This window comes from Paramisgurnus dabryanus, chromosome 6 (assembly GCF_030506205.2).
Source record: "Paramisgurnus dabryanus chromosome 6, PD_genome_1.1, whole genome shotgun sequence".
NCBI classification, from domain to species: domain Eukaryota; kingdom Metazoa; phylum Chordata; class Actinopteri; order Cypriniformes; family Cobitidae; genus Paramisgurnus; species Paramisgurnus dabryanus.
In genome coordinates this window covers 20181356-20208889 of record NC_133342.1, presented here as the reverse complement: position 1 = coordinate 20208889, position 27534 = coordinate 20181356, and the positions used below count along the sequence as shown (strand labels likewise).

The following is a 27534-nucleotide window of genomic DNA, read 5'->3' as shown; positions in this document are numbered from 1 at the left end:
TTTTGTCACTTTTGTTTTTCTCACAATCACTCTGCATCATATCCAGCACAGGCCACCAGTCATTTTGATGGAGCTCTTGGCAATAATGGGGTCACATATTTCCCATTGTGTGCCAAGTTGAAAACAAAATAATTTTTTTATAAGACAAAATTAAGTTAAACTAATATGTCTGCATGATGAGACCACAGCAGTCATGTTCTTGGTAAACTTTTCAGGTTTACCGGAAGCTAAATCATTGATTCAATCAGCTGCCTAATTTAAGGAATGTGGCGCCGCCGCCTAGAGCCCAATTTTCATCCTGTATCACTGCTTTAACATGAGATCACACTCTCGTCTGTATGTGTGAGCCCTTTAAGGGGGGATGGGTGTACAGTAAACTCGCATCTACATGTGTAAAGTGTTACTCTGTATTATGTTGGCACCTAACGATCACTTAATGATTTAAACAGGTATACAGGAACCCATTCCTACACTGTAGGTGTTTCAAAGCATCATAAATGTTTATTATTAACATTAAACATGTAGCAATTGCCATTCATGCAAACCCTATAAAATGAGTGATTTTCCAGTTATGATCAAAGTGAAAACGTGCCAGACGGGTGTCCCACTTTGGTTGGTGAGGCATGGATGTGGAAATAAGGTGCGGTGAAATTTTAATGAGTGCTTTTATCTATATAATAGCCTTTTCTCATCCACTGACCTGCCGCTTTCTCTGCCTTTCCAACCTGGAGAAGAAAAAAAAGGTCCGGCACTCAACAACCTCTTTCTTCTTTAAATCACAACTCGAGAACCTTATCCATCCTCAAATCTGGTTAACTGCTACTATTAGGGCATTATTAGCACTGCAGACAGTGCTGTCTTCACTTTCTCCCATATGAATCACACAAGCGCCCACCGCTTGTTATTGATTCTGCATCAATGACTCTAAACTGTTTTTTGACCTTAATGTTAAGAGGTCATGCTGGCCTTTGTGAGGAGCTTTGATTGAAAAAACTACGGTCTTTATGTTTGCCAAGCAGAGCACATTGCAAAACTGAAACAATTAATTAATTTACAGTCCCCCATGGTCTCCGGACAGGCCACCGCTTAGAGAGGAGAGTCTGTAAGCTGTGTAATGTGACTGTAAGAATACAGATGATTTTGCATGCCTGTGCCTATGACATAGTATCTCCATCTCTCTTTTGGTTGTTACTGTAGTTCAGATATAGAGAGATTGGGGAAGGGAGGGGAACGTGATGGGAGGGGCATGAGCAAAACAACAGATCACTGCCCTTCATCCCTTTGTGTTGACAGTAATAATTCATTTGAACAAGCCCCTATGGTCTTACTGCATTAATCATATAAACTAATTTCAAAGCATTAACTTATAATTTTTCATTTAACTTTATTTAAAATTCACGTTAGTCTTTAAGATTAAACTATTATTTAACTTGTATACTTTTAAGTACATTTTGCATTAAAATAAAAAATGCATTAAATCAAACATTACTTAGATTACCAGATTTATTAATATGTTAATTGTAGCTGTTGCTTTTTTGTTGTGTTGTTTACTAGTAAAGGAACTGGGAGTGGTGTTTACAGTTGCAAATCCAAAGGGCTGAGTCTAATGAGGTCACACCCTGGCAGTCATGATCAGGCTGGGCCACCCGTCCCGCCCACTGTGCCTTAACTGACACACTCGTTTTCCCGCCTCTTTTACTACAGCCCATCAACAAAAGCTGTGGAGCTGCAGAGGTGCTGTCCATGGTACTGAGAGCGGGAAAGAGAGAGGCGAGAGGAGGAGGGAGGAGGCGTGTTCTTTGTGTTTTGAAGCTTGAGTTAATCTGCTGTGGCATCCACTCAGAGAGGAGCCCTACATCCGAGAACAGCACAGCTCTTGCTCAAGTACGTCCTTCACAAAAACAAGGAAGAATTCACTTTGCAATGTCTTCTTCTGAGTGTATGTGATTCGTCTTGGAAGACTCTATGTGCTCGTGTTTTGTTTTGCTCTTAAGCCAGACTTTTCAAAGTGCATGTGTGCCTGGGAGTCAGGAAGTATTTCTGTGGTTATTTCTGTAATGTTATCATGCTTTAGGAGGTTTGTTATGGACAGATGAGGTGGAGAGGATCTTTCCCGACTGGAGTGCTGCACAGACGCAGGGTGCTTAAGATTGTTTGCTTACAAAAAGCTGCAGGCTACCATTTTTACCCCTGCATCTTCCTGACCTCCGGCACCTGGAACCCATGAATTCGAGTTTGCTGACTTGCCGAGTGTGACTTTACAATGGCTTGAATGTTTCCTGCGGGACTACTATTGGAACCTCAGGTTTTAGGAGTCTAAATGGATTTACACAACCTGCATGGAGATAGTTCCTCTGTAAGTATTAAACTTTCAGCTTGTGTCCCTTTCACCTTGGAACAGAAACTTTATCCTCATTGCACTACTTTATATCAACATCTTTTGCGTTTAATAAACCATCCCTTTTATTAATACAACCACTGAATTTTCATGACTTAACCTCACAATTTGGTCGGGACTTTTTTTTAGTGAAGTCTGATTCTTTCTAGCTATTACTTAGATACTCATTTAGCCTGCTTTAATTTTGGAAATAGGGTTGTCTTTTCCCAGAGGGCCAACTGTTGCAAGTAATGTCAAGTGAAGGACTAGAATGAGAGATGATGGAGTTCAGGATAAAAAAACTGAATGGAAAAAAAAAACATTTAAAGAGAACATGCAGAAAATAATCTAAAACATATATTTCAGATTTAAAGGGAAGATCCATAATGCTTAAAGATAGGCCAGCCCACTTAGTATTCAACACTGTTCACTGTCAACATATAAGTCACTTAGCTTTAGCTCGGACAGTTAACTTTGTAATTTCAATGCCTACTGACAGATCATACTGGGCAGTGATGCTGGATGTCTAAGTTGCCAGTGCAATGCCCATCTGACTGCTCTAAGCCCCCAACCCCCTCCTCACATGCATGCACACACACACACACACACTTCCCCTCACACGTAAACATACCCAGATTCTTGGATCTCTCTGATAATACTGACCTACATAACATACAGTCTCCTAGTCAGACTTCTGCAGATGTACAGTGCAACACACTGCACACCCACACTCTCTGCATTGCTGCATCAACATAAAGTTTTACACGCTCACAAAAATACTCTTCATATAAACATGCTTGTCTGTGCAAAAACTGTTGATCCACTAACCAGTGTCTTACTCCTATACACCTCATAATCCGGGCTGGGAAATGCACTGGCCTGTTTCCTGTGAGAACCAGGCTATAAACAATACTACACTTTGCTTAATCTCTTTGTATATCTGAGGTTTTAGAGCCTAGCTATCTCTGTGTATTTGATAATCTCATTGACCTAGAATATTTATTGATGTTCAAAATACCCATTTTGATGTGATGTATAAACAGAGATTCAAAGTTTATAAGATTACACACATACTTTAATATCATTAACTAAATTGATGTTATAGTTATGACATGCTTCACATAAACAATAATGACAATCGATATTAATTAATTCATTTTTTTCTTTCCAGACTGCCCTGTTGGAATGCCTGTAAGCAATGCTTAGCTCCAAACAGGAAGGTTCTCTTACGTTTTTCCAGTATGTTGAAGACTGTGGACTAATAGTGTATAAAGGATTGGTCACACAGAACCCCGACTACGTGTGGAATGAGAAAAGCAGGATTAACTTTCAGGAGAAAAACGAGAAGAAGCGAAAGCAGGAAGACGCTATTAAAAGGCAAGTGGTTCTGGAGAGACACATACACAGTCACACAGGTGCACATGGTTGCATAACCTAATGTAAGCAAATGAGGTGTTAGACTGGAGGGTGCTCACTCTTAAGGTAGCATGATAGATGTAAGCATTCAATTACTCCGGCTACATGTGCGAAAAAAGCTACATAAGGAAACAAGCCCTACTGTGGTGCTCCCACACACTGAGTCCCTCTGGCGATGGCATATAGCCACGCTGTGGATGGCAGAAAGACCATGTCCGTTTTAACACATTAAGGTTGATTGTTTTTCTATTTTTAAACTATTTAGGACTTTCTCGAGAATCTTTTTTGGGAGGCATATTAAAGGCTGCGCCTAAGACACGAAATGCGATTTCGAGGAAGACAAATAATGGAAAAACTTTGGATATTGTTTCTCTACATTACTGTAGGAGTGATTATATTTATATTAGTTTCAAACTATTCCACTAAGAGGCATTACATGTAGTCTAGCTTTTCAGTTTAATGCAATTTGAGTCATTCAAAAGTGATTGTAGTCATGAGCCAAGGCGTCAAATAGGATTTTGACACTTCAAATCAGTGGCCTTACTAACATCATCATGGCTGTAATTGTGTCAGTGGGCAATTTACTGTTGAGTGCTGCCCCAGACCCGTTGGCATATGTTGTATTGATCACATTTGGCATCATCTTCTAAGTGCAATAATAGCCAAATGCTCTTAGAGTGATCTTTCACACCAGCTCAGGCTGCTACTAACTAAACCGTTTATTTCAGCTCTGGCATGACGTAAGTTTGTGCTTACGAGGAATGCTGGCTAATCGCAATTCACTCGTTACCGCAGGGCATAACATGAATAGTAAAACATTAACAGAAGTGTGTTAAAGGGATGTTCACCTAAAAATGTAAATTTTTTCTAAACCATGAGTTTCTTTATTGTGTTGAACACAAAAGATGTAAGCACACAGTTGACAGTACCCACTGACTTCCATAGTAGGAAAAACAAATACTATGGATGTCATAGGTACCATCAACTGTGTGGTTACTATCATTTATCAAAATATATTCAGTTTTTGGGTAAATTAGAAAGAATTTTAATAATTTATGCTTGTAGATGTACGATATTGTAATCTTATAATATCTATGTGAATAAATTCTGGTTTTCACTGTAAAAAAATTGCTGTAATTATGCAGCTGGTTGCCAGTAACTTACTGTAGAAGAAAAGACTGAAAATGTTTCATGTTCATTTAACTTTAAACAAACTGTTGCCTGTAAATAACATAAATGTAAAATCTACAGTAAGTTACTGGCAGCTAGTTTACTGTAATTTCTACAGAAATATTTTACAGTGTTTATTTGACTTATGATTTTGGACTTTTGCAGTTTATTATTGTACTAGTTTGGGTCAGTCTAAAACTTTAGACCATCAACTAAATTTTTATAATATGAAAAATCAGCTAGAATATGAATTTGCTTGTGATGGATAAATGTACACAGTTAAGTTCTCACATCTCTAAATGTCCTTCATTACTGTAATATACAAAACATAAATTTTAAGCTATAGAAAAAGAAAGAAATCTTGATCAAATCTTCCCAATCAAAATGAAATACAAAAGTTACACTTGGTTTCAACAGGGCCAGCACTAAAGTATGGCGTTATTATGATAAAGTTCTAAATTAACACAAGACACCTCAGCTTTCTTGGTGAAGTTTCTTGGAACTTTTGTTGGTCACATTTTGGTGGTTTCTGATATTGGTCTACTCCTGGTCTGCATATCAGCTGTTGTTGATATAAAATATTCAAACTCAGTGTCTGGAGGATGAGGGCTAGAAAAAAATTGCTGGATTTTTCATGAGACATGTACAGCAAATGGGTCAATAAGACGACCCATTTTTACAGGAACTGATGGAAGGGAGTGAAAAAATCTGTTAGAAAGGGATTAAGTGTGAAGAGCATGCTAGCAGGAGATGGGTTCTGCCTGGTGACAGCGGAAACAACCACTAACCAATCAGATTGCTTCATTGGTCTGAGTGAGGCGGATCTTCTTTCATTCTCTGCCATTCTGTTGGTGCTTTCACCGTGTCGCTGGGAGACTTTGTCCATGCACAGACTCACGTGCTAATTTGCATACAACAACTATGCTGTAAGCACCCAAAACATAAACAGAAATGAATTTAATGCACTTAAAAATAATTACTTGATAAAAATAACTTGATAAAATATAACTAAAATACATATTATTATGTGTTTAACTCCACCATTTAAATTTTTATCTGTGTTTTGATCAGATAATTATAATAATAATAATAATTATTATTATTATTTGCATAATAATTCGCTGCCCAATGTTTTCAATGCACCATTTTTAAAGAACTAAATAACATCCCTGTCCTTTAATCTTTCTTAGTTTTGTATTTCCAGGCATGTAAACACTCTTATACATTTAAATGTGTGTAATTTGTGCAGCACAGTGCGAACATGCAAAATCATTTTTCAAAAAGGTTTTTCTCAACACTCTCTCCGTTCTGCCATTGCTTGGACAAACAGAAATTTGGCTAAAACATATATTGCTGCTGGGATGCTGAAACAAACATAATAATGTTTTTAAAGTGCTACTAAGACAGTGTTTAAACGTTTGTAAAAATCAAAATACAAATTGCTGTGTTAAAAAAAACGAATACAGAATTTGCAGTAAGTTGATTACTCAAGTTATATACTGTATATACAGTACTGGGCAAAAGTCTTAGGCCACCACCACCAGACTTGTTGTTGTCCATCCATATTTATTTTTTATCTATTTTATTAAGATACAAACAGAAAATACAGGAAATATGTACAAAAAAAAAAAAATTTTCAGGGCTAAATGTCTTCTTTAAGCATTGTCTGTGTTTTGTGTGACTTCTCTTGGCACTAAACACATCTTGAGTGTTTTTGAGCAGAATGAAGTAAAGAAAATTCCTGTATTTTCTAGATGTATTTGTATTCTATTAAAGAGACTGAGAAACAATTATGATCACTATAACATTGCAAAAATATATATTTAAAAAACAACATATGCAGTATAAGGATAAACCTTGCTTTGTTCACTTCTTTATTACACATTGAACCACAAGAAAATATTACATAAACACCGAAGGCTGTGCTAAGAAGTATTGCGTCAGTAACTTTTAACAGTGTGAAACTTGTCTGCGCGCGAGCAGAAGCGGGCACACGCAGCGCAGACAGCTGCTCCAACATCTCCACTCGTCTTCCTAATGAGAGCTTAATGCCTGATCCGTCACGTGTGTATGTTTGGACACTTTTGTGTGTGTGTGTGTGAGAGAGGAATGGGCACATGGTGCAGCAGTAGCAGATTTTGTGTCTGGTTTCTGTGGGTATCCTGTTGCTAGGCAAAGTTAAGCCCCTGACCAATGAACCCTTCTCTGGAGACTCCTGCTGTTCAGCAGCTGTGTGTAGGGAGTTACCAAGTTACACAAACCCATGCACACAGTCAGGTAATAAATGTAAGCAGCTTGAAGTTTGCTAACACAAACAGCACTTGCATCTTTGACTTAAACAAACTAATGACAGCAAGAGGGAGAGAGAGAATGAGAGAGAAAGAGAGAGATCTTAACAGAGATCTTTGATCTTGTACATCAAAAGAACTAGTCAGGGATACAGACCCAATGCAGCAGAAACATTAGGGAGTAGATACCAAGCAAAGTTAAAAGATTTAGAGGGGGGTTGAAGATTTTTTTTCTAGAGCAGTCTATGTAGAGGATGATGTCATGTTATTATATTATTGCATCCTGCTTTGATTTCATTCAAGATGAGCATTTATCACAAAAATAAATTATTTTCCACACGGCCAACACGCATTCGAAGCATGCCGCTGGAGGTTAAATTCACTCAAAAAAAATCTATTCCTGCTACGTCGGGGGGCTTTCACTGTATCATTACAACTGATGGGGTGTTAAACAGAAATCAATTGATCTAAATAAGCCATTCATTCAGATGAATAGTTTCACTTCATCTCATCATTAGAGTGCTGCAAATCACAAACACACACATTCACTATTTAATTTCCATTTCTGCATTTGGAAGATTTATCCAAGCAACTTTCAATGCATTCAAGCTATATATTCTATTATTTAAAGCTTTCTGTAGACCTCTCACGGACATGATGATTTCATACTAAGATATTTACTTACCCCTCACAATTTTTTTTTTGATATGATTATTATAGTATGATTGATATGGCGGATATCTGAACTCACTTAAGACTCACTTACAAAACTATTTGCTTTAGTGTTCAGCGCAATGCTGAACTTGACATTAGAATCCATTCATGATCAGTGTGTTTTTCCTCCGTGTGTTTGTGTGGTCTCTTGTCAGGGGGGAGGAGGTGGTCACAGAGGGTAAGCACCTGCGAATGGGCTCCATGAGCATGCCGGCCCCTGCGGAACAAGAGTCCCAGCCCACCTGCAACACCGGTTTTGCTGTTCGCTCCCAGTCCCTCCACTCAGTGGGAGGAGGGGAACCAGAGGGCAGCCCTACATCCCGCAAACAGCCCCCACCCAAACCCCGGCGCGACCCTAACACCAAGCTCAGCATCTCATCTGAAGCTGTGGACCTCAGTCCCACCACCTGTGGGGCGATGACTCTAGGTGATGACTCAGAGAGGTGTGATGGTAAGAGGCAATAGCGTTTAGTGCAAGCTTCACCTTACATTTCCCTGGTGCACAATGAAACGTTTTGCATTACTAGCAGTGATGTGAATATTTGGTTGCACGAAGTCCTTGTTTTTTATGCAAAAGCGAATACACCTGAATCAATAATGCGGCCTATGCCGTGAATTTGAATAGTCAAATTATATGAAGGTTTGGACTGAACGCAGAACAAGACTACACTTGAAAATATTCAATGTTGGAGCTTTTCACACACTTTCAAATATTGACTAGCTTAGAAAGAGTTAATGAAAGACAAAAGAAAGCTTAAAAAGAATAGTGCAGGTTTTTATATAACTTTCTGGCTAAATTTGGCCTAGCACATGCTCTGCACTGTCGAATAAAAAGGTAAAAAAATGGTCCCCAGCTGTCACAGGGGCAGTAGCTACCCTTTAAAAATGTCCTAATATGTACCATTTAGATATATATTTTTTCAGCAGTAACAACATAAAAAACGACTTTCGTGGAACACAAGCAAAATAAACAACACGTAGATTACCTAGGAAACCAAAACATTTGTTATTTTTGACTAGGTATTTGTCAAGAGTTCAGTTTAGCAATGAGTCAGACCATTAAACAAACAGAAACTAGAAATCAAGTTCCAACCAGATGCGTAATCGCATCAATGCATGTGAGTCTGATGAAGCCGTCTATACGTTTGGTATCAATGTTTCTTTTAAGTACTACTATGCACTCTTTGGTACCAGTGTGTACCCTTTGAGGTACTAATATGAACTCTTTTGGTGCAACTGTGTACAATTTGAAAGGGTACCGCCCCAGGGACAGCTGGGACCATTTTTTTTATATTTTTTCTGACAGTGTGACATATCGAACCATGGGACTACCGTGAATGATGTAGGTGTTGAACTGTAGCTCAACTCTGGATTGTAATGTTTGCTGATCCAGTCATCCCAGCTTATCCATTTACATTAAATTTACACATTTGGCAGCTTTGATCCAAAGCGACTTACAAAGTATACATTTTGTGTATGTGTTCGCATGGGTTTAAACCCATGAACTTTTGCACTGCTAACTCAATGCTCTACCACTGAGCTATACAGGTGCTGCTTCTTATCTTTTTCATTTCCCATTCAAAGTAAACCCCAGGCCGAAAACATCTTTTAAAGGGGACATATCATGAAAATCTTACTTTTTCCATGTTTAAGTGGTACAATTGGGTTCCCGGTGCTTCTATCAACCTAGAAAATGTGAAAAAGAATAACCCAGTTACTTAGTTTTGGTAAATCATTGAAATTTGGCTCCCCCTGTGATGTCAGAAGGGGATAATACCGCCCCTTAATTTGCACTATCCAAACACATCACTGCCATTTAGTTCAGAAATCAACTAATTGCATTTAAAAGGACAAACCATTTTTGCTCACACATACAAAGTGGCAATATTAACATGCTAGAATAAATTATCTATATGTTATTTTGAATGATATGTACTCTGGGGACACCAAAGATTTATTTGACATCTTGACAAGTCTTGTGAAATGTCCCCTTCAGTGGCGTCTCGTGACTGCTCATCCGAGGGGCGCAAATTCAAAATATGTGTTCAGAGTGTCGTGTGCTGCCTGCGTTTTCAAAATATGTGTTTGTTGTGTCATGTAAACCATGTGAATCACATGTTTTGTCAAAATAAATCCCTGCTGCACACGCGTCAATATACGCGTTTAGGATATAAGAGACGAAATACATGCAGGCACTCCCTTAACAGTAAACTCTGATTACACATGAGATTAAGCGAGTATCTGGCAAACGCGAGCGTCTCTTTTATCATAAACCCTTTAGACGCATCTGCAGAAGGCACTTATTTTGACAAGACAAGTGATGCACACAGGATCACTCGACGCGCAAATACATATTTTGAAATGCGTAACCACACATATGACGGGCTTTTCACTTTTCACCGGCCGCCACTGATCCTCTTTAAAGTGAAATGAGCCAACTTTTCACTGCAGAGTGCAAAATGAATTTTAAGAGACTCACCCTACCCTGGTAAAAACCCTCACATTACCCTGACATCATCTTACCATGATAAAATCAGTATTTTTTTTTAATTCACAGAGAGGGGAGAGTTTCTTGTGATTGGCTGTAGGCAGAAATATAACATGATGGTGTAGCTATGTATTGTGGGTCAAGGTCATTCAGTTCTTTGCATTTCTCAACACTGTCTTTGTCATCAGTTGCATCAGCATTGTTCTGGTGGGCATTGTTATGCAAATCTCAAAAAGACTGTGAGTTTATGTCTATGCAATTATGCAATGAAACAAAAAGTGTGTTTTTAAGGGTTCACACAAATAGTGTTGCCTTTAGGTGTGTTTGTTTTTGTATCTTTTTTGCTCTATCATTTCTCATTCATCCCATCATTTTGTACTGAACTAAGAATAAGTTTACATATATAAATATAAGAGGCAGATAGTATAAACAGTGGTCCTGTAGCTCAGTCGTAAGAGCATAGTGTTAACAGCGCAAAAGGTCATGTGTTTAATCCCCAGGGAACACACATAGGCTACTGATAAAATGCATAGCTTGTAAGTCACTTTGGATGAAAGCGTCTGCCAATTGCATAAATGTAAATATACAAAGCACGCTGTGCAGTGCAATTTTCCAAAAATCTGTCAAGTTACAAAACGCAACTTAAAAAAAATCAACGCTGCAGGCTGCGATAATATTATTTCAGTACGCTGTGCTGAAGCATGCATTGTGAGTTGCTTTTTGTCAAAATTTTAAGGGATGGCTGTGCGCACACAGATCTTCCTCAATACCACGGCAACCAGCCCACAGAAACAGAGACCCCCCGCTGCTCCACCAATCCAGGCATTAAACATCAGCCTCAGCCAATCGTCAGCGAGGTGACAGGAAGTTACACCGCAAAGGCAACCAGTGAGAGACGGACTAGCAGCCAGCTCAACAGAGCTTTACCCAATGAGCTACAAGGAGTGGGGGATGTCCCTAATTGAGAGGAGAGTTGCGTGGTAAAGCGGGGGTGGGGTAGGGGTGGGACCAGGCAGCGCAGAATTCATTCAGGAGGAGCGATTGACCTAGATTTAGTTCCCCTGCAGGAGAGGGGGCGAGGGTAAACACATCCGCTCGTAGGGATGGTAGAGGGACACAGCAAGATGAGGGCACATTAAGGGGCACTGAAATGGATCTTAAGATGCACCGTACTCCACCTTAACAGAATTAAAACATATAATCAATTTTTGTGTCTCAGTCATGCGCACAGGGATTCTCTGACTCACAGAGAGAACAAGAAAAATGACTTTAATCTGGGTGCATTGCAGTTTTACTCTTTTCTCTCTTCTTCACACACCCACAAGCTTTTGCATTTATGAGGGGAAAAGCATTCAAGAGCGTTCCTAATATGATAACATATTATCTTTTGTCAGCACTGAAATCAAGGTCGTTTATCATCTTTATTTTCATGTACAGTAAAAGAGTTTATTTGCACAGGTGATTTTAATCCACGCATGTGCACTTTTAAGACAGATTGTGTTTGTTTAAGATTTTATTGTATGCTCTATAAAATATTGGATTGTGACAGAAACCATCTGGTATGTGAATAATTAAAAGACATTAAATTCTCCAGTGTAAAGAAACATGATCAGATTACTTAATGTTGTCAAACACAAGCTCATGCTCACTCATTGTCTTTGTAGACTTAATGGCAGTTGTCAGATACTACTATGGTTCCCGTTTTGTGTATTTATGACCCATTTTTATAAAGTACTGATATAAAGCTCAGTCAGATTGTGTTGGCTGCGCAAAATGGGTTTGATTACCAAGGAATACACATACTGTATAGCTTGAAAAAGTCAATTTGGATAAATGCGTTAATCTTTTCTCATGGTTTTTCCACTAACTCAGGAACACAAGGCTGCAGTGAGGACTGCAGGAAAGTTCCCCCACCGAAGCCCAAGCGCAATCCCAACACGCAACTGAGCACTTCATTCGACGAGTCTTTCATCCGCAATCATTGTTCAAAAGGTTCACCCACCTTGCCATCCTCAAGAAATGGCCAGGCTCCATCTCCGCCCCAGCCGCAGGGCCCACACCAGGACTCAGACTTGGGTGAACCAATCTACATCGAAATGTCTGGGAATGCGGCCCGGGAACCGGTTCCTCATTTTGAGGATGACGAGCCAGGTGAGGCTGTTTATGAAGAGATGAAGTACCCAACCCTGGACGAGTACGATTCGCGCTGGGATCTGGCGAGCTGTCGCTCGCAATGTATCACGCCTTGCCCATCCGAGATCGATATCTACACTCCTCTAAGTCGCTGCAGCACACCGAGGGGTGTGTTGCTTTGTGATATTCCCGCCCCGTTTCCCAACCTTTTGAGTCACAGACCACCTTTACTGGTTTTCCCGCCAGCCCCCGCTCAGTGCTCGCCGAACTCGGACGAGTCCCCGCTTACGCCTCTAGACGTGGCAAAGATTCCCAAGTTAGAAAACGCTCCTTACAGCAAGTCACCAACTTCATCTTCTCTGGAAACTTCTGGTTCTGCCTCTACCGCGCACGCCAGGCGTGCTGAGAGGGAGCTAACAGCTACTCCTACAATAACGGTGTCTGGGCGATCCTCTGCACCCCCAGTGCCCTGCGCCCCCTACAAAAGTTCCTCCTCTTCACACGGCTTTCAGCGCAGCCACTCGGCATGCCCCTCACCTGTAAGCATGGGCCGCTCCCTGACGCCACTCAGCCTCATGCGGTCGCCACCTCTTGATGGGCCATTTCATGCAGCTGGCCTTCCTCGCAGCGCCTCTGCCACACCTCATGGAAAAAGTTCACCGCCTCAGGATCCGGTTTCGGGGGGACGTCACCACGGCTCTATGCAGAATGTCTCAGTGGCACGATCACGGACGCCCACCAGCCCACTGGATGAGCTCACCAACCTCTTCACCACTGGCAGGAACATGTTGAAAAAGAACACCAGCAGCAAAAAGAGCAAGGAACTGGGAGAGAGTAAGTGTCTGTCTGTCTGTCTTAAAGGAATAGTTTGCCCAAAAATGAAAATTCTGTCATCATTTACTCATCCTCATGTTGTTCTAATCATGTATAATTTTTTATTTTATTTTGATGAACACAATAAAAAATATTTTGACTTCCATAGTAGGAAAACAAATATTATGGAAGTATTGTGATAAATGATAAGAAATTATTTTGATAAATTGAATAGTTGACGCTACCCATTGAATTCGATAATATTTGTTTTTCCTACTATGGAAGTCAAGGGTTACAATCAGCTGTGTGCTTACCATCATTTATCAAAATATCTTCTTTTCTGTTCATCAGAAAAAAGAAATTCATACAGATTTAGAACAACATTTTCTTTTTTGGATGAACTATCTTTTTAATGTATCTACTACTTGCACAAAGATCTCTTTGGCAGGCTTCTCTTTGCACAATGGTCTAATGTGAATTCAACAAACAGATTGACTGTGTTGATATGGACCTGCATATCCATTAAAACAGGAGCATGTTTCTTTTAACGTGTAAGCAATTCTTAACCACTGACCAGAATACTTTGAAAATGGCCCCAGACAAAAAGAGATATGTAGATTATTAATGCCCTATAAATACAGAAATATGATATTGAAGTAGCCTGTAGGCTTTGTAAGTAGCTGGCGCATGTGGAGGTAGATAATGTAGTGCCTGTTATCACAGTCAATATTTTCCATTACAGTCAAAGTGCATTATTTACTGTATGTGGGACCATCTAAGTTTATTATCTGCGTCTGCTAAAGGATAATAGGATCTTTAGCAGACAACTGTTCAGTGTATTTATGCTTTAAGTAGTGCAAGAGGTTAAAATGAAACCGGTTTCTAAGTTGCAATGACTCACTTCTTCATCGTGATGTAGAAACTGTGTCTGCAGCCTCTTTCTTTGCATGTTGACTGCACTTTTAACAGCGTGAGTGAGTATGTGATATAAACTGTTATGCGGAGCTGACACCTCTTGGAATCCATTCAGCTGATCTCCAGTACTGGCAGGACCACTTTTAGCATATAGCATAATTAATTCGATCTGATTATACCATTATCATCGCGCTGAAAAATAACCAAAGAGTTTCGCAAATATATTACCCCTTGGTAACTTTCAATGGCAGGGGACTATTTTCAGGCACTGCGTAATATCATTGAGCCTTCTGCAGCCATGTTACGGCAGAAAGTCCTTGATTATTATGCCAGAATGAGAGTGTAGTTTAGGGTGGCCATTCGTGCCAGTTCCGCCGGACACGTCCCGAACATGTTTTCGGGTTCGTTCTCCGGAAGTCGCGTTGGTCGACCGCATACGTCATCAAGGTTTAATATTTTGGGTTTAATTTCAGAAAAGCAACTGTTCCATTTCAAGGTAAGAATGAAACTACAATGATTGTATGTCTTAACTCTTTCCCCGCCAATGACGAGATTTTCCGTCTTTCCGCAATACCGCTATTATCCACCAGGTGGCTATTCCCCAATTTTTAAAACCCGGAAGTATTGCCCTATGGCAAGCTGCTGCATGTCCGTGTCTGTTTTAAAGATCGCTCTGAATGGGATCTCTATAAAAAGTCTGTCACAAAAATAGAATTATCTCTGCTTTTTGCTCAAAATATGGTGTTTTTGCAAAAACCTACCCATATTCAAAAGCTGATTGCAAAAGAACCACTAAAGGTAGGATGAAACGTTTTTTTTTTGTTTGAAAGCAGAGGGTCTGTTCTTTCATTTGGTATATTGTATGTTTATTTATTTAAAGAAGAACATTTTCTGGAAGGCATTAAACTTTGGTGAAAATCATGAAAAACGCTGGCGCTGGCTGGCAACTTTTTTTTTTAAACGCTGGCGGTGAAAGAGTTAAAAGAAATAAATCTTAATTTTCTAATGTATTTTAACTGAAATGTGAGAACCTCAATGACGTATGCGGTCGAGCAACGCGATTTCCGGAGAACGAACCCGAAAACATGTTCGGGAGGTGTCCGGCGGAACTGGCACGAATGGCCACCCTCGTGTAGTTCCTAAACATATCTGCCTAGAAATCACAACTTTTAATTTTCCGTTGGTCTTAGTACATGATGTAACTACAGAAGAGTCAAGTTTTAAATAAGAAAAATATCAAGAGTCTTTGGTTGTTTTTAGCATGATGCTAATGGTCTAATAAGATTCAATGGATTATGCTAAACTATGCTTAAAGTGGAACCGCCAGACCCTGAGAACAGCTGAATGGCTTCCAAAACTGTAAAAATCAAATGTTTAACTCTAGGGGAGCTGGAAAATTAGCCTATTTTCAAAAAAGTGGAGTGTCCCTTTAACTAGTAGAGCATGGCACCCGATCATGGGTTCAATTCACAGAAAATTGATCAAAAAATTTAAGCGCACCTTTCAGACAGGTTAGATTGTCAAGACGGCCTTGACATCAGTTCAGTCAGTTCATCCCAATAAAAATGTGATCACTTCACCTCACTGCTTATCTAATGGGGACTACAGATAAAGTAGCACACAGAAGAGATGGGGGGAGGGATTTCCCTGTAGAATCTCCCTCAGAGGAGTTAAAGACCAATCATGATGCAGGTCACGGCAGCCCCATTGCAGTGAACATGTGAGTGGGAAAAGAGCGCAGCAGTGCCTGCACAGACACGTACTGTACTTCACCTAAAAAAAAACTAATTAAGCCTTTGACTGGAAGCTCTCAGCTTATATTTTTAATGTGGTGTTAATTAGTGTCTTAGTTCCATGCTTTCGCCTTTTTGAATGCAGTTTCAAAGACCAGCATTGCTTGTCACCATCCTATGTCATGCTTTGGCTCCTGGTGCACTTGTATGCTGATCAGATTCTTAAAGGACTACCCAAATATATACATTTTCTCATAATTTACTCACCTAACTGCAAAATATGACTTTCTTAGTATTTTTTTCTTGTTTTCAGTATAAATATCTAAAAATTCTTAAATTAGATGTATTGGAGCAAATTACCTAGGAAAATAAGTCTAGTTTTTAGACAAAAAATATAAACTTTAAGTGAATTAGTGCTTAAAACAAGCAAAAAAGCTGCCAATGGGGTAATAAAAAATATCTTAAAATAAGTTTACTTGTTTTTTAAACACTTAATTCAATATTTGTCTAAACACTAGACTTATTTTCTTAGGTAATTTTGCTCATCAAGAAAATGCATCTTAACTTAAAGAGTTTTTAGATATTTTACAGAAAACAAGACAAAAATACTAAGTAAGAAAGTAATTTTTTGCAGGGCTGCATGCATGATGAATGTTTATGACATCCTTTCTTCAGCTGAGCACAAACAACATCTGGATGCAATATATAGACAGCATGCTGATAGCATCGAATCCCATTGGTTCTTGCATGATACGTAATGAGAAACACACATACAACAATAGTCGTGAGACACACAACAACCAATACGATTCAAAATGATCAACACGTCAACATAGTGATCTCTATTTTGGTAAAGATACATATGGCGTATCGATCACTAAATAAGATGAAAATATTAAATATATTTTCTCTGAGAAACATATTGTTTCATTTCGGATGACATATATTAACTCACTGATGTCATATGGATTACATCAGTGATGGGTGGATGTGCTTGAAGTTTGTCATTTTACCCCCATATAAGATGATAACATTACGACATGTTAATAATATAACATTATTGTGTTAAACAACTAAAGAAAGGAAATGACATACATCTGGAATGGCATGAGAATGAGTGAATTTTGACAGAATTTTCATTTTAAAGGCACAATATGTAGGATTTCACCGCTAGAGGTTGCATTATCAAAACAAATGTGAAGATTACCTGTGCATTTGATATCACATTATTTTATGCCATAGTAAGGCACAACAGCTACATGCTGGATGCTGAATAACCGCCACTTCTGCATTTGTCCAGACGTGTTGCCATAGTTTCTACAAGCAGAAACTAAGGATAACGTGCTGTGGATATTGCTTCAGTTATAGACGACAATGACAAGGCCACTGTTTATTATAGGAATTTCTCTGGATTTACAAATCCTTGAGAATTTTTAGGATAATGTGAGTACACAACTGCATGTAATAAACATTACTGTGCAAAAGTCTTAGGCCACCATGCCAGAATAAGATTGGTTGTTTTTGCAATGTTATAGAGATCATATATAATTGTTTCTCAGTCCCTTTAATAGAATACATCCAGAAAATACAGGAAATGTGCATATAGTATTAAAAACTGTATAAAAATGTAAACCGATGTATCAAGTTTTTAGGGTAAACTCTCCTTCCACTTGAGCAATAGCAGGAAACTGCAAGATCTCTTGAACCTAAATAAAATTAAATCCTAATTTCTAATTTTAAAGAAATTCGTTTTTTACTTCATTCTGCTCAAAAACACACAAGATGTGTTTAGTGCCAAAAGAGGTCACACTAAACACAGACGATGCCTAAAAAACACATTTAGTCCTGAACATTTAATTTTTTATTTTTTGTACATATTTCCTATATTTTCTGTTTGTATCTTAATAAAATAGATTAAAAAATACATATGGATGGACTTTAAAACATCTAAAACAACAAGTCTGGTGGTGGTGGCCTAAGACTTTTGCATATATCACACTGTGCAACTGGTTTTGGATATTTTATGACAAAAATCTTACATATTGTGGCTTTAATGGCCAGCAAGACCAAAAAAAAGGCCATGCTGTTTGACCAGCTAAACCAGCACTGACCAGTATCATTCAACCTTAACCAGCGTTAACATTTATGTTGGTGTTTACTGCAGGGAAATGTATGTTTTTATTTTCTCAACCTCTTTGTAGAACCTGATTTTGCTGCACTAGACTTTGTTTGTGCTGACTGGTTGCCATGTGGTTTATGGGATTTATCTGGCAGTCATGAAACGTGTATTTGTTTTTGTAGACATGGTTGATTGTGCACATTTTCATATGGTCTATTAGTAGGCTGCACCTGTGCATTGTCTCGTGTAGAGACTGGGTTGGCACAGTTTGTGGCTGTGGTGATACAGGGTTATCGTCTGTCCCCACTGTAAATGGCAAACAGTGCGTAACCTATTTATGAACCCAGTCACCGATCGTGTGCAAAGGATAGTCCTGTACCACACATTCAAACAATACTGGCATGTGGTACAAAAAAGTTCCTTTTAAGTCACGGAGGCATAATAAAAAATGTTGACAAAAATACTCAAAACATGGTTTTGTGTTTAACAACAAAATAAATAAATACATAAATAAATAAATAAAGGGCTTCGATAGATAGATAGATAGATAGATAGATAGATAGATAGATAGATAGATAGATAGATAGATAGATAGATATATAGATAGATAGATAGATAGATAGATAGATAGATAGATAGATAGATAGATAGATAGCTAGATAGATAGATAATTTCTGTCACACCTGTCACAACTGCCTTAAGCACTGATACCACAGAGCAGTCCAAAACAACACCAACTAACTACTTCATAATTCCCTAAGTCGCAGAGAGACACCTTGTGGCCAAATTCCATTACTGCAGTAAAATTCAGAAGCAGTCTTGCAGAGGCCTAGTTTAACATTTGTCACTAAAGTCACTAAAATAAATGTATTGTCCTTTAGGTGAAACCAAGGGAAAGAGCCACAGCTCCGAGTCCAAACGTGAGCACAAGGAGCGGAGCCATCACAGCAAAGAGTCGAAGCGAGACAAGGACCGCAAGTCACATCGGCGAAACAGCAAAGACAAAGAGCCGAATAGCATCGAAGCCTTATCTCGACATGACGGCAAAGACAGTAGTTATGTAAATGTTGAGCATTTGGCCAGAAGAGACAGCAAGGACAGGGGGTGTAGTGGTCCAGAACTTCCTCCCCGACCAGAGAACAAAGATCGAGGCAGTAGCACGGAGGCACTCCCTCGACGAAATAGCAAAGACAGAGGATGCAGCACTACAGAGCCTTCGCACAGGCGGGACAGTAAGGATAGTAAGGACAGAGGCTGCAACACTGCAGAGCCTGTGCACAGGCGGGACAGTAAGGACAGAGGTTGTAACACTGCAGAGCCTGTGCACAGACGGGACAGTAAGGACAGAGGTTGCAACACTGCAGAGCCTGTGCACAGACGGGACAGTAAGGACAGAGGTTGCAACACTGCAGCAGAGCCTGTGCACAGGCGGGACAGCAAGGACAGAGGCTGTAACACTGCAGAGCCTGTGCACCGACGGGACAGCAAGGATAGGGGCTGCAATGGTTCAGACCATTTGCCCAGACAAGACAGTAAAGAACTGCTAAAAAATGGTCTGCATGCCAGACGGGACAGCAGAGAGAAAGTTTGCTATGGAATCGAACTGCCTCCCAGATACGAAAGTAAGGACGTGGGAAGAACTGGACTGGAAAGTCGACGGGACAGTAAGAATGGTGGCAGGCATGCCGTGGAATCCGGTCAGGACAAGGAAAAGAACCACGGTACGGAGATCAGGAGCAAGGAAAGGACCAGCAATGGCAACGATGCATTGAGCAGACTAGAGTGCAAAGATAGGGGTGTTCTCGCGAATGAGGCTTTTTCGCGGTATGAGGGGAAAGATAGAAGTAACTATAGCACCGAGTCGCCCAAAGCACACAACAGGGACACAAAGTCAGGATCAGCAGTGGTATCTTCCATTCGGTCCGGACGGTCTTCCATGAGCTCGATGTTGGGAAACTCAAACTCTGGTAAGGACAGAATTAATTTAAAGCGTGAAGATGAAAGACTACATTATATATTATACAATAACTATAATTTCTGTGTTAGCATGTGAGCTGATTTTAATGTGCTGTATATGAATTTGCAGATCTGAAGACAGCTCCAAAGACAGGCCGGTCTTTCTCCACACCATCTCCAAAAAGCACACCTCAAAGACAGCCTCCTGATGTCCAAAAGGTATTGTTGGGTTGTCACTGAATATCACTTTTTACTAATGTGACTCTAAAATGATTTCTTCAATCTGTTTCATCGTCCTGCAGATGCACCCATTGCCTTGGTTGTATGATGACAGCACCATGTTGGAAATGATTGAGAGGAAACAGCGACTCTGTCGGGAGATCAGGTCTCATCAGCGGCTTCCTGATCGTAGCCCATGCAAGAAAGAAAGTCTGCCTAACGTGCCCAGCTGGCCGAAAACCAACGGGACGAAGAAGCACGGTCCGCCTCCTTACCCCGCTCAGTCCACTGTGTTCTGGGACACAGCCATTTGATCTTCTGGCCCTAGGAGCAGTTTAGGGTCATAGTAGCAGCAGATCAGAAAAAGATGGGCTGGGGTTACCATAGCAATATTTCAAAGGTTGACATTTATGAGGTTTTCTTATCATTGTTGATATCTAATATTTTTTTACTCAATGTGATTCCTAAATGACCTAGCATCCATAGATATTTTCTAAATTGAATGGAATATCTTTGCAAATATATTATTTAATGCAGTCGTTGTTTTTCTAACTTTCATTTCATTTAAGTTTCTTTTTACATGGCAAAACGCAATCAGTACCTTTGCATCAATAGCTTTTACTTGCCTTTCTATTTTAAGACGACATTTCTGTGGTATTTTGCCATGTTGAATGAAATCTGTTGGATTAGGGCTAGCTTACTTCTCGCTGCCTTTCCACACTTTATCAGATCATTTATTCGAATGTTTATTATTAAGAAATGAACAGATCAAACATTACTTGAGTCTTTTAGGAAGGATTTAATTGTTATGATCACACTCTCATTTCTTCGACCTTTGTAGTCATTAAAGTAGCAGAGATTGACAAGTTAGGCTCAGGTCATTGCACCTGTTAATAAGGGTAACAGTTTTTCTGTGTGATTCACACAGTGACCCCTTAAGGGATGTTTTAATTTGATCTGTGTGTATGTAGATCTGTAATAATGAGGGGGGTTATCCTCTCTACTTTGGGTCTGTGGCAATAGCTGGCCAATGAGAATCCTCTGAAGTGCACAGTGAGGATGGTCACCCAGAGATTAATGACAATCTGGAATATCAAACTCGGCATTATTTAAGAATTGTGTACATGGACTGATAATTGTGAAGATTTTTTTTGTGCAGTGGTCTTGTATAGAATGACTGTGCCATTATTAATTATAATTTAACGGAGTAGATTGATTGGAAATGGACACAATACTTGTTATTAGCAACACAAACCAATGATCAATAGCTCTTAGCTATATATATATACTGTATGTATAACCTATGGCTGCAAGGCCTGGTAACAGGGATTATGGTTGCATAAACAAAGAGGTTGTACGCAAGAGAGCTGCAATCCTCTACCACATATTGCTTGCCGCTCCCTCTACCTCTTAGATCAGTTAATGTGGTCATTCATTTGCACAACCAATGCAACATCTGCATTGCCAAAGTACTCGGATGCTAGTTATATCCCTCACCCTTGATCCTCCCGTTGACCTCCATGTTTGAACTTGATGCCTGTACAAAATGTGTTGCCTTGGAGACCGATACTCACTGTACTGTAACTGGGTCACACTGAGTCAGAGGTCACAGAGACTGTAAACTATCAGATGTACACTTATAGTACATCGGTTGCTAGTTGCTAGAAAACATAAATCTGGCTAAAGTAGTGTTTGAGATCCAGCTTGGGTACCCGAAAAGGTTGAGTGAGCTGATCCTAGATCGGAGGTTAAGGGGTAGCACTTGGTATACAGTCTCAAAAACATGGAGGTTCTGAGATGTTGTAGCTTGTTTGTTTGTATGTGTGCCAAGCTACACTGTATGCAGATTAACAATAAAGATGATTGTTTGAAATTCACTCTCTTGTGCCCACTGGGTGCAGTTCAGAAATGTAATAATGTACAATCTCTTTGTATGTAAAATGTGCACTGTGAAAGGTAGAAAGCCTATGTCCTTTGTCTTATATTGCACTGAGTGTTCTCTTATATGTACAGTAACAGTTGAAAAAGTATGCTGATTGTCACTTTTCAAGATAAATAAATATAAACCGCAAATGTTGTGGAGATGTGCGGAGTTTCTTTTTGGCAAATCTTAATCATACACTGTAAAAAGTGAAAAGTTGGACCAACTTGTAACAAATGTAACAAAAAAACAATAGAATAAAAAAAATTTTTTTCCACTTAAACAAATGTTGAAATGTTTTTTAAAAGTGTTACCAATTAAAGTTTTTTTTTTTTACTTTTCACTTTTTACAGTGTAATGACCTCTGTGACAAATGTGTTTGAGACTAACTTTTTAACCTATTATGATACTAAATATAATTAATTAATTAATAGAGCACTCAGAACAATAATGGATCTGTCACCCGTTAAATTATAATATATAATAACTTATATAATATATAAGTTAATGTTGATTTTTAAAAGTTGTATTTAAAATACTGTTAATATCAACTGATGTTATAGAAAATACCCTATATGCTGGAGGTAAAATAGAATTAAATAGTTTCACAAGCCACCCTGCAATTTCCTTTTTATTTAAGTTTCAGGAACTATGTGGATCTTTGTGTAAACACATTTATTTGTGTTGCAATATGTTGTAATTGTTGGCTTACTCAATCTTTCTTTATCTTTAAGGTACTTTTTATCATGCATTATTTTTACTTCCGTTTTATTTTTGCAATGCATAACCCTAGAAAAATGTACAATGATTTAGATCTGATAAAATATGCAAACCCAAGACCAGGGCAAAAACTAAAAACTAAAACTAAATTGCAAACACAATAGAACTTTATTGAGTTATTATATTTTGTATTGCATCGTCACTGTTCCCTCGTTTAGAGTTAAAGGACCCACCAACCATGCAGATTATCACCTGTTGGTAACCAATCGACAGGGGCATAGTATATTTCACATGTATTTTTCCCTCATCTGAAACACTGATATTTTTCTGATGACTCAAGCAGATGACATACGACTAAGCAGATTTTTCAATATGTTTCAACTACAATTAAAATTAGGTTAACATAACATAAATTTCAAGTGTAATGAACTATCCATAAATCCTAACACCTGAATATTTTGATTATTCATGTTTTTTCAAACAATAAGAAGTGATGGTGATTTAAATGGTTGTTAGATGTAAAAAGAGGTTTAGCACTTTGCTGTATTTGCAAGTTCTCTTTCTTATATTATGCATATGGCAAGTTAAATGAAATTAACAATTTGAGTACATGAACATTAAGTTCAAGTAAACTGTATATAGTATGGAGCTTAAATAAATTGATTGCAACCACTTACATTAAAAAATTGAGTAAATTGAATGAAATTTTTTTTTCAGTGTAGTTTCACAAGCCACCCTGCAATTTATTTTTTATTAAAGTTTCAGGAACTATGTGGACCTTTGTGTAAACACATTATTTGTGTTGCAATATGTTGTAACTGTAGGCTTAGGCTACTCACTCTTTCTTGACCTTTAAGGTACTTTTTTTATCATGCATTTTTTTTACTTCCGTTTTATTTTAGCAATGAATTACCCTGGAAAAATGTACAATGATTTAGAAGTTGCCTATATGCAAACATAAGACCAGGGCACTTCCTAAAACTAAATTGCATCATCTCTTGTTTAGAGTAAAATGACCCACCGACCATGCAGATTATCACCTGTTAGTAACCAATCGACAGGGACATGGTATATTTCACATGTATTTTTCCCCTAATCTAAAACAGAGTATACAGTGCTATTTTACTGATGACTCAAGCAGATGACATAAGACATAAGCAGATGGATCAATATGTTGGAAATAAAAACATTCACGGAAAAATAATATCTTAATTTTTGACTTAAATGTCACATCCATAATGCTGGAATTGCTCTATGGGCATGAAACTAACTTTGTGGACATTAACATATAAAATCAAAAAATATCATATTTACTGCCTTCGTTGTAAAAAGTGATTTGTTGTCTCAACAACTATGACATATTATGATAAGTATAGTTTTTACTTAAAAACATACATATTTACAACATTTTTGACATTACTTAAAATGCATTGTTCATGCAACACAAAAAAATAAACTACAATACAAACTGTGCATAAAGTAAATTGAAAAATCTGAATCGTTTCAACTACAATTAAAATTCGGTAAACGTAACATAAATTTCAAGTGTAATAAAGTTAAAATTATCAGTAAAAACGCTGTGAGAATTATCCATAAGCCCTAACGCCTGAATATTTTGATTGTTTTTTCAAACAATAAGTGATGGTGCATTTAAATAGTTGTTAGATGTAGAAAGAGGTCTAGAACTTGCTTTGTATTTCTTTGGTGAAGCAAGTGTTTTTTAAGTACTCATTCTTATATTATGCATATAAATGGCAAGTTAAATGAATTTAACAATTTGAGTACAGTCTACATAAGCATTATAAGTTAAGTAAATTTGTGTTACATTTTTATAGTAAAGAATGTTGAGTAAAACAAACATTTATGTAAAAAATAATGATGTATTTCTTGTGATTTTGACTTAAAATCTCCTCAGGTTGAATTTACAGATGCATGATGCAAAAATTGTGCATATATATTTTAAGTAAATCCAACACATCATTTTTTACAGGTGACTGACAAATATTTAATACTATCATTATCATAAAAGAAAAAATGCTTATAGATAGTTCTAGGAACTATGTGGGCAACAGCAGACTTTGTGTAGAAATATTCTTTAGCTGTTGGCCAACTATTAACTGTTACCCAACATCCTATCTTGTTCTTGATCTTTAGGGCCCCACTATAAAACCTCGGAAATTGAATTGAACAGAAGCGATACAATTTCATTTGATTGTTTAATTCTGTATTGCATGATCTCTACAGCATCTTACAGTAAGTCTTAAAGCTAGTACAATTATTACAATCCAAACTTGTCACATAAGAAAAATTATTTCTCTGTGTATTACTCTTTTTTCATTTTATGTTTTTTTGGCATATCTCTTTTACAAAATGACATCCTAACTACTATGTGGTCTGTAATCATAGATTTTGAATGTTTCCTCTTTAGCACTCATATCACTTCTGTTATGTTTTCTTTCTCAGATGTGCGCAATCATCAGAGGAGCCGTCCTGCTTTATCTTTTCTGTTTCTGGACTCAGAGAAGGGTGGATGCCATAACACCCGAAGTTTTGGCAAGCATCACACGTGATATTATAAGAGTGTATGTACTCTGACTACTTTATAACTATCACTCAGTTATTATCTGTTAGAAAGTATCTGTGGTCAAAACACATTTGAAAACCAGTCAAAATTTGAAGTAAATCAAAGTTGTCCCAAGACAAGAATTGGTATTGTTCAAAATTTGAAGACAACTTTTATGAAAAGTTTTGACCCACCTTATAATCTTATACATTTTAGTGAGGATGTTCTGTGATAGGAGACCTATTATTTTAAAGCATCTTCTAACATATTTGGGTCATTTTAACCCAGAAATGGGTTCTGTCCTATTACAAAGCCCTGGGTTAAATATTTTTCAATCTAAGTGTAACATAATTTCAAGGTTCAAAAATAACCCTGTATTTCTTAATGTATAAATGTAACATTGTTCAATGTTAGGCAATAGAACTTTGTAAACATGATGTATTTTATATACAATACATTGCTCCTGTATAGCTCAGTGGTAGAGCATTGTGTGAGCCGTGCAAAAGGTCATAGGTTTTAACGCATACAGATAAAATGTATACCTTGTAATGCACTGTAAATCACTTTGGATAAAAGCATTTGCCAATAATGTAAATGTTATAATATGTGTATAAATATGCATATTTTACAGAGTAGCAATGTATCAAGAGTAGCTACTAATATTTAAAAATATATATAATTTCATATTTTTAAAATATCTTCTGTGTGACACAAAATTCACAATTATGCAATGTTTTTAAATGGTTTCACTCATTCTTCTTTTTCCTGCAGGACCAACATGAATAATCAGTATGCTTTCGCTGTTGTTTTACCACAAGATGAATGCAACCACCATTATACACATGGCTTTACCAACAATGCTGCTCAGCTAATTCGTAGAGCACTCAATGGCAACAATCGAATGTATTTGGGTGAAAGAGTAATAGCTGCCCGGCCTTTGTTTAACACTGATTTTACTGACCATGCAGAGTATCGGTTACTGGTAAACGATCAACGGGAAAGTCATATGGGCGATTTAATAAACAGATGGAATATCGAGCAATCCTGTACTGTATTCTTCACTTTGTACTCACCATGTGTAGAAAAATGCTCAAACCCAAGACACCCTTACAACATTCTCCAATACTTAGATGTTTTTAGCAATCTAGATCACAACAGGGTTGCTTTTGTGTTTCAGGATATTTTCGATCAAAGCATATCCAGGCGAGATATGTTAAATCTGCTTAAGAGCATTCATGAAAATGGGGGAAATGTCCCTGTGTATCGGTGTCCGGCTGGAAGTAATACTTGTTTTAACTGTATGGCTACCTTAAACAGACGGAACAACAGATGTCTTGAGGGACTGCCAAATTAACATTTTGCATTAACTGGTTTGAGAAATGCTATATGTTAATTAATCTGTGGCTCATTGATCAAAGCATACTATTTCTTAAAATAAGTTGTTTTCTCATTATAAGATACATAAAAAAAATTATATTCTGCCTTTTGTGTTTTTGATATTTTACTGCTTCATTATGCTTACAAGCATGCCTTGAACTCCGATAAATAACAATAAAACTGTAGCATTAAGAAAGTATTTATATTTGTCTTATTTTGTGTCTGAGATTTACTGTAAGTACATGAAGGCCTACTCTATAAATGCCCCAAAGCTGTCATTGGGGTGGTACCCTAGGTCAGTGTTTCCCAATCCTGGGGCCTCATTTATAAAGCGTGCGTACGCACAAAACAGGGCTGGAAAAGGGCGTACGCCAGTTCCCACGCAAAGGTTGTGATTTATAAAAAAAAAAAACTTGATGGGAGAATGGGCTTGCAGGGTGGGATATTAGGATGATTCATGTACGCACACTTGCAGGTGATCTGTGATTTATAAAGGGAACATTTCTTTATCAAATCATAATTTTTGGTGTATGCCATATTTGGCTTTTGTGCGTATGTAGACTTTTAGTATGAATCCTACGCACAGTTTTATACATGAGGCCCCAGGTCTTT

The 27534-nt window shown here is 38.0% G+C and overlaps 1 protein-coding gene and 1 long non-coding RNA gene across 2 annotated transcripts; both read left to right on the top strand.

The window, feature by feature from the left end:
* Positions 1 to 1733: 1733 nt before the first annotated feature.
* On the top strand, positions 1734 to 22405 carry nyap2b (neuronal tyrosine-phosphorylated phosphoinositide-3-kinase adaptor 2b). The gene is made up of 7 exons (XM_065275935.2): positions 1734 to 2356; positions 3549 to 3754; positions 8121 to 8416; positions 12326 to 13420; positions 19048 to 20133; positions 20253 to 20341; positions 20425 to 22405. Exons 2-7 carry the CDS (start codon positions 3576 to 3578, stop codon positions 20653 to 20655), a joined length of 2976 nt encoding a protein of 991 aa, XP_065132007.1. The 5' UTR covers positions 1734 to 2356; positions 3549 to 3575; the 3' UTR covers positions 20656 to 22405.
* A 2728-nt stretch (positions 22406 to 25133) lies between these two features.
* On the top strand, positions 25134 to 27121 carry LOC135764034 (uncharacterized). The gene is made up of 3 exons (XR_010539601.1): positions 25134 to 25235; positions 25446 to 25564; positions 26317 to 27121. It is a non-coding gene; the product is annotated as an uncharacterized lncRNA (long non-coding RNA).
* Positions 27122 to 27534: the final 413 nt, after the last annotated feature.